Source organism: Genypterus blacodes, unplaced genomic scaffold (genome assembly GCF_046128005.1).
Source record: "Genypterus blacodes isolate CSIRO-AG114 ecotype Tasmania unplaced genomic scaffold, CSIRO-AGI_Gbla_v1 ptg000104l_1, whole genome shotgun sequence".
Classification (NCBI taxonomy): Eukaryota; Metazoa; Chordata; class Actinopteri; order Ophidiiformes; family Ophidiidae; genus Genypterus; species Genypterus blacodes.
The window spans coordinates 477,340-485,490 of NW_027466908.1; the positions used below are offsets into that span (position 1 = coordinate 477,340).

The following is an 8,151-nucleotide window of genomic DNA, read 5'->3' on the forward strand; positions in this document are numbered from 1 at the left end:
AACAAAGACGTGATCTGAGGCGAAGGAGAAAGACTTTGAAATTGAAACATTGAGCCGGTGAGCGAGAGCCCCCCGGTGCTCCCTCTAGATGTTTTCATTTACATTTGCCTATATAAGTAACAAGCGTATCTTTGTTCCACGCACATTTTGTTGTTGAAGAGAAAAAGCCCACCAGGAAACCCTTGAATAGATGATTGAAAAAACAACCACGTCGGTTTTCCATGCGAGCGTATGCATGTGTCTGAGATTGCAAACCAACATTCCACGGTCCCAATGTGCGCTCACATAAAAACATTCTATTTAGAGCGTTTTGAGCTGCCTTGTGTTCCCTCCAAACCCTTTCTAATGCAAACACAGCAGAAAACGCAGTCAGTCAAAGCTCCGCAGAACTCTCTCTCTCTCTCTCTCTCTCTCTCCGTTTCTCTTCCCCCTCTCATTATCTGATCTGCTATTGTGGCCCTCAGTATAGCTTTTCATCTGCGTCTTTTCTGTAGCGTTTAGAGGCGGTTTGGTTTGGTTTAGATGTTGCATTGTTCCCGCGGAGAACAAGTTGACTCAGATGTTCATGCTCGGACTGTTACTCCAACATACCATACTTTAATTTCTTGCCAGCCGGCTGCTGAATAAAGCAGGACTCTGGAGACGTTTTGATGTCAGTGTATGATGTTCTTTGTGTTTTCGCTTCATTATCTGCTGCTGCTCCGTTGAGAAACATCTCTGAAAGCCAACCAGAGCTTTTTCTTCTTCTTCTTCTCCCCGCTCACATCAGAGACCTTATGACTCAGAGGCGACTGGGGAAGGCGGCCAAACTCTGCACGCTGGGGAAGAATCTGTCTGAGCATGTGCAGTATGTGGACAGGTGCAGGTGTGTTTGTCTTTATTAATTAACGTTCGCAGGAAAACTCTTTTCTTGTCTGTCTGCCACACAGTTTGCAATGTGCCATGTCTCAGATCACACTATAAATAAACCCGCTGCCCCTTTCGCGGCTTCCTCAGTAGCTCTACGAAACCAGAACAGAACCATTTTCTCCTCTCCCGCCCCGTGTTTGGTAACATGGTCCGGGAACAGAGAAAACAAAGGGTGCCGGCTCTCAAAAGCGCCTTCCCAGGGTTCCTCGCAACGCCATGTATTGCAGGAAAACACGGCGCTGTGTTTGTGTAGTTCTCCCACGGGAGTCTATCAGATTTGCGGGCTTGTAACCTGTCACTCCCCTGCTGTGACCCTACACCCCTCTGCACTTCATTACACCGCTGGCACCCTGACCCGCGCCTGTCACTTTCCTCGCCATGCTCATATTGTTGCTGGTTTCCAGTTACGAGGAGCTCCATCAGCAGAGGAGTGTGGGCTCCCTGCGCCCTCGCTCCTGTTTGCTTACTTCATTTCTGGGAGAATTTGAAACTGTTATCCGTCGACGGTCGCCGGCATCTCGGAAAACTGGATTGACCACATTTTCTCACGATAAATACACATTATTTATTTACAAATAAAGTGGTTATAATAGAAATAAATACAAAATAAAAATCTGAGCATTATACTTCATGTGGTATTGCACCCATTTCGAAATGTACATCAGAAATACATTTTCAAAACCAGTAAAGGAATATTCCTCTGATTAAAATATTTATTTTTCCCAACTTTATGTAGACATAAATATATTCATATATAGTTTTTTTTCTTCTTCCACAATAGCTCTGTTTTGTCTTTCTTTCATATAAATAAAAGTCTTCATTGGGAAACCGGGTGTCCATAATAACCTCGCATGTCTCTTTCTCGCAGTCTCTCCCTCGCCCCTCTCTCCGTCCGTCCCTCACCGGCAGCCGCACCCCTCCACTACCATGTCCTGGTAGTTTTTCAGGATGACCTTCTCGTACTCGTCCAGGTAGAGCAGGGAGATGGGGCTGAGCTCGGTGGGCACGCAGCAGGCTTTGGGGATGTTGGAGTTGACTGAGTTGACCAGCGTCTGCACTATGGCATGGTTGGTAGAATTGAGGTGGTCTGCGAGGGGGAAGGGACATTCCCCGTGGCAGTAAAAGGCGTGGTAGCCAGGGGGCGCCACTATCCACTCGTTCCACCCTACGTCGCTGAAGTCCACGTATAGGGCGTGCCTCCTGCAGCTGGCCTTGAGCTGATGCTTCCTGCGCTGTTTGCGGAGCGCTGCCTGACGTTTCTCCCGCGTGTGGAGGACCGCGTCCCCGCGGCCGTCGTGGCTGTACGTCACCAGCAGGGGCCGAGCCTGAGGCCATGAGTCCTGATCCTGGTGCAGGGACCGGCTCACCCTGACGTGCTTACTTTGTCTCTGGACGTACTCCCCGTCCTGCTCCCCGTCCTCTGGGTGAAACACCTCCACCATGAAGCCGTGGTTGTGACGTTTCCCAGAGGCCCACTGAGACACAGCGGGGCTGACGTCAAAGCTCTCCCAGCGGCTAAAGGAGTCCTGCACCCGCCGAGTGTCCAGCAGGCGCGCCAGGGGCTCCCCACCATTTGAGGCGGGGGCTCCAAATATCTCGTAAATGTTGATGCGATGGAAGCCGCCGCTGCTTGCACCGGTGCTGCTGTTTCTGGAGTTGTTGGGGCTGGGAGCTCCCATGACCTGATCCCTGAAGATCCGCAGCTCTGCAGAGGTGACGAGCTCCTCGTCGGGGATGGAGGTGAGGTTGAAGTAGATCTGCTGGGTGGTTTTGCCTTTCAGGCTTGCCAGGGCCTCCATAGATTCTACAAGAGACAACACAGACAAGCGTGGTGTTAGGGAACGGGAATCTGAATCTCATACCAAGATTGAAACAAAGGAGTTAAGGCAGAGTAAAGAAGAGAAGCAGATGATTTAAAGCTCCATCGTGCTGAAGGTGACTGGACGGCTTCTTACATGTTTTCTTTTTCTCTCTCTTTTCTCTCTCTCACTCACACTGCACAAAAGCACACAGCTGGAGGCGTCTCTTACAACCCGCCAAGCTGCCACGTGGTTACTGTAAGTGGGTGTCGGTCATTGTCGCACATAAATCAACACTTTTTAAGTACGATTCAGTGTAAACACTCCCAACGCTCAAGGTGCTCCGGAGGCATCGCCGGTGTCACGCTCGTAAATTTACCAGGTTAAATGTCAGAAGATGAAAGCTTCCTTCCATTGATAAGATCAGACAGAAGAACAGTGATTACATCGTCTGTAATGTACGCTCGTCAATGTGCGACCGCGGCACGGACACTTGCCCTTTAAGAACCGGCCACTACATGTCATGTCATTCCCACCACCAGTGCGCATGGAAAGAGTTGCATCATACATCTAAGGGCCATCAAAGCTGTGTTTGGATGCAGGAACGGCAAAAATCTATTTGGATTTAATTAATTGAGCACCAGCCTAAATGCCAATCACTGCACTAACCTTTACACAACTGTCCAGCTTGGAAGTTGTATAATTGTTAAATGTTGATCTTCGATGATGGTTCTTGATTCAAGAACGTTACATTGAGAAAATCTAGGATATTGTTATTAAATTCAGGAATCTATCGGCCATGAATACCAAACTCGATGTTTTACAGCCAGTTGAACTTTATTGTAACTTGAACCAACAATATCTAACATCTAATATTGTCCCGTATCCCCATATAGACTGTAAACCAGCAGAGAACCGGCGTTAGAACAGCGACGTCTCCCTCTCGTCCCTGTGGGAGCGACATCACACTCTTTCTGTTGTTCCTGGCGAAGTGCGACTGCGATGAACGAGGGCTTTAAACACGTACTGTAATTATCACGGGGCAGATGAAAAATCACATTTATGCTCCCTTCGCTACGTCTCCTTTGCATTGGTCTTTACAGCGTGCCATAAATGACAGAAATGGGGGTCGGAAACCCTACAATTTTCTTTGCTGCAGTCTTGGCTTTGAAATCTTAACTTTGCAGAGATCATAGTGGATGTATAGACACACTTTTTAATCTGTTTGGTGTGGTAAAATAAACACAAACTTTGAACTCTGCGCTCTTTCAAAGGAGGCATTTAGGAAATTCCAGCATCTCATCCTAAACCTCCCTTCAGAGGCACAAAGACCTCAATTAGGCCTATCACTCCTCATCTGATGTGGGAAAGCCCCCCGTCTCTCTTTCCCTCTCCTCTGTCCGCAATCCCTCTCTTTTCTTTCCTTCCCCAGCTCCCAAATCCCCTACTCCGTCTGTTCTCTCACTCCCAAATCCTCTTTTCTCTCTGACTCGCTGTCTCTGTTCTGTCACTCTCTCCTCTCTCTCTCTCTCTCTCTCTCTCTCTCTCTCTCTCGCCCTCTTTTCTCTCTCTCCCCCTCTGGAGGAGCTGCTTGTGCGAACAAGTCGAGACTTGTAAAAAACGTGTGAACCACAGATATGAGTGTATCAACATTCCTAATTTCTTTTTGTGCTGTGTGCCAAAACAGAAAGATAAAGGCTAATGTTAGGTCATCCATCACAGACCTGTCTTTGGCAGCCACTTCCTGTCTAATAGTGGAAATGTTCTATTTGGCATGGAGAGTGGTTATTTTTGAAAACTGATAGCAGTGAAACTAATTATCCCAGTGAAATTAATATCAGCGAGCAGATGTGGTGAAGGATTCTAGCTGCTTGCTTTGATGTGTGCACTTCCATGTACATCTGTAGATACATGCTTATTGTCAGACGTGGGCATCAATTCAATGCCTCCTGACATGTGGAGACTAACAAGCCTGCAGCAGTGTTAGCACAGCACGGAGGAGCCAGGGAGAGTGTGTAAACACACATCTGAACACACTGCTAATGGCCGGTAGTGTCAAGGTGTGTGCTGGCCGGGCGCGCGGGTTTCCAGTCACTCAGCCAGGAGTGTTTGTAGTGTGTCAGTGTAGCCACTGGGTGTCATCGCACAGGGCCTCTGGAGAACACCCAAGCAACCACTCAACCACCCCTCTGACTCACCCTGATGGAAACTTCCCCAGTCAAACACTTACAACTCTGTATAAGGACTCTGTGTATAACCCCTATGGACTCACAGGCTAAGAAGTGGAACATAGGCGACATCAATATGAGAAGTGGATGTAGTGCTTTAGGTTGAACTGCAACAAAGACTGTATAGAACTGCTGTCACCACTTTGCTGCTTAGCGTTGAACTTGTCTGTAAATATCCCACCTTTAATGTTATGATTTGTCAGATGATGTAGGGTGCAGTTTAATTAGTGGATCACATCGATTCTGTTATATAACCGCGAGCACAGCGGGTCTGAGGCTGAGCGTCATCTGAGCAGCACATGTTACTCTGGAGGAAAAACGGGACTGCGTCGAAATACCCGAATTCAACAATCAGCGCGTAACCGAACTATAAACTAAGTGGGCAATTATGGTGTTATTGGAACGTGCGTAATGGCGCACAGCGCGGAGAGAGAGAGACACACAGAGAGAGCGAGAGCATATACAGAGAGAGAGAGAGCGAGAGAGGCGAGTTGGAAAGAAAGAGCACTAATGTCAGAGCTCCTCTAATGACTCAGAGTCTCAGTCTGACACGTCGCCTCTGTCATCATACGTGCTGGTGTAATGTCGTGTCGTGTGTTGTTGCAGCAGCGGGGGATGACTATCACCTGGCGCAGGCACGCCGCCCTTTATCCTGCTCCCCTGGTGCGTGTCTGGAAAAACTGTTTCCAGCGCCCACGCAAACACTATGAATTATTAAGGAACACACCAGCCGAGGGGATACCTCCGCCAAGCCCTTGACAGCAGCATGTACGCGTAAAGGTCGCCGCACTGAGGTTCACGTCGTGACGCGTAGACCGCGTCAGCCGGTGCGTTTCTAAAGTTCTGTTTACATGTATGAAGAGATCCCGAGTGAACCCGGACGCGTGTCACCTTCACATGACTAAACGCTCCGTAACAGTAGCATCAAGTTGCGTCCCGGCGCACTGAGTCACGTTTAAATACGGGTTAGGTGTATGTGTGTGTGTGTGTGTGTGTGTGTGTGTGTGTGTGAGAGAGAGAGAGAGAGAGAGAGAGAAAGAGGGAGAGAGAGAGAGGCAGCAGGCGCAGGTATGTCACTAATACGCACCTTGGTGGTGAAAGCTTCTAATCGTGTTGGCCTTGCTGGCGGCTCTCTCTGCGTGCCTCCCCACGCTGCGGGTCCGCTTAGCGCCGCCCTGCTCCCCGCTGGCCGAGTGCATGCGGTAAAGGTCCACCATGTACTGCGGGATCACGGCGTGCTTGCTCGGGGTCGGCCTGCGCTTCAGCCCGAACATGTTGAGAAGCCGCAGCTCGAACTCGTGGAGGAAGCCCTCCGATCGCTCCGGGGTCTGCTTCCCGGACTCGCTGTACTTCCTCCGGCCCACCTCGGGGATGAGTCCCGTGGCACCTTCCAGCAACACCTGAGCGAGCAGCAGTACCATGAGAGAGCGGACCACGGCGACCATGATCAGTCAGTCCCTGCGGAGAAAGTTGGGTTCTGTCAATACACTGGCGCTGAGGTATTGACATAAGGTGGTCTGGGGGGGGGGGGGGGGGTCTCAGCGCATCACCGGCCCAGCTGTGTGCGACCCCTCCAAACAGAGGGGACGACTGAAAGAGACAGAGCAGCTTGAAAAGAGGGAGACACCTCCTCACTTTGAAGTGCAACAAAAAAGGGCTGCGAACAAAAACCCCTACGGCTATACGGCGCGTCTAGGAGCTTGATCTTAACACCATGGTGGCAAACTTAAACATGAACATATCAAGGTGAGGAAGATATGAGAGAGGGGGAGAAGGAGGGGGCGCGGGGGTGCAGGAATCAAAGAGCCCCACAATTAGAGGAGATAACAAATCGCTTTTGAGTGAAGGGATATGAAAAGTCTAAGACGTGCAACTGTGCTTAGAGGGAAGAGAGAGAGAGATCACAGGCAGAGGGAAAGAATGAGGGAAAGGGGGTTAGAATGCAGAGCCCAGTAGAGGGTTAGAACCCAGAGTCCAGTAGAGGGTTAGAACACAGAGGCACAGCATGTTTGCAGAGGCTCTGGCCGTCATGTATGACTATAATCAGTAGGATAGAGTTACTTCAAGAGGCTCACAGGTGTGAGATCTGACGTGCGTACCAGGGGCCAGATGTAGCCCAGGATCACACACAAACACACACACACACACACACACACACACCAACAAGCACAACTAGAACTAAAGAAAAGTTTGACTGTACTTTTCTTTTCACTGTGTTGAAAAAGTTCAGTTGAGACTTTTACGCGCGCGCACACACACACTCACACTCAGACAACGGAGAAAGAGTCTATAGATGTAAACAGAATCTTTCTAAACGTAAAAGTTTTAGCGTGGCGCTTTACTGTGATTGCATTTGACCAGGAGCAGAGGCTCATCGTGGGTCTTCTTACCTGCCGAGGAAGCGCTGTGTCCGGTCGTCGTTCCACCTTTGGTCCCCGATAAATTCCACATTAATTCGTGTTTAATCCACGCTGCTTGTCCTCCTCGGGGGACCACAGACAGTCCGTGTTCCTCTCCGATCCCCACTCGATCATATTCTCCCCAGCTGCGAATCGGGTGAAGTTTGGTCTTTGGTCAACGCGGAAAGAAAAGGAGGAGAGAGGAAAGAACAACAACAACCCCCAAAACGATGTGAAGTCTACGAGGAAGAAGAGGAGGAGGAGGCTTCACGCAGGCAGGAGCGATCTAAGTATAAAGCATCTCGGCTGGACATGTTGCTCTGACCGGAGGAAGAGGCGCGGAGCTGCGTGTGTGTGGAGACGGTGAAGGCGCGCTGGAGCGTTGGGGAGCGCGTCCTCTCTCTCTTTCTCTCTCTCTCTCTCTCCCGTGTGTGTGTGCGCCGCGGCGGAGCGGTCAGGATTGATTGGTGCCTTCTCTTCCCCCTGCGACGCTTTTTGTCGGGCAGTGATGTCACCGAGGCAAGGCTGACAACCATTTGTCCACTATAACGCCCCCCCCCCCACTCACCCCCACACCGAACTTTTTTCACATCCTGTCAAATAAACACGCATTAGAGCCAAAGAGCTTGATAAGATTTTGGGGTATAGAGCCAAATCCCAATATCTTTACATTGTCTAAATTGGAACAGTTATTTCCAACTATTCCAACATTTTTCCTTGGGACCCTTTGCACTTCTTCCTCCTGGACTTCTTTGTTGTCCCTCAGAACCTAGATTGAGAACCAGAACTCTATATATAACAGACAGTGTCCAGTTG

The 8,151-nt window shown here is 49.7% G+C and overlaps 1 protein-coding gene across 1 annotated transcript; it reads right to left on the minus strand.

Moving 5' to 3' along the window:
* Positions 1-1,461: 1,461 nt before the first annotated feature.
* On the minus strand, positions 1,462-7,827 carry bmp2b (bone morphogenetic protein 2b). The gene is made up of 3 exons (XM_076160246.1): positions 7,327-7,827; positions 6,024-6,394; positions 1,462-2,713 (listed from the first exon to the last, which is right to left on the minus strand). The coding sequence occupies exons 2-3, from the start codon at positions 6,379-6,381 to the stop codon at positions 1,809-1,811; spliced, it is 1,263 nt and encodes a 420-aa protein (XP_076016361.1). The 5' UTR covers positions 6,382-6,394; positions 7,327-7,827; the 3' UTR covers positions 1,462-1,808.
* Between the last annotated feature and the right edge of the window lie 324 nt (positions 7,828-8,151).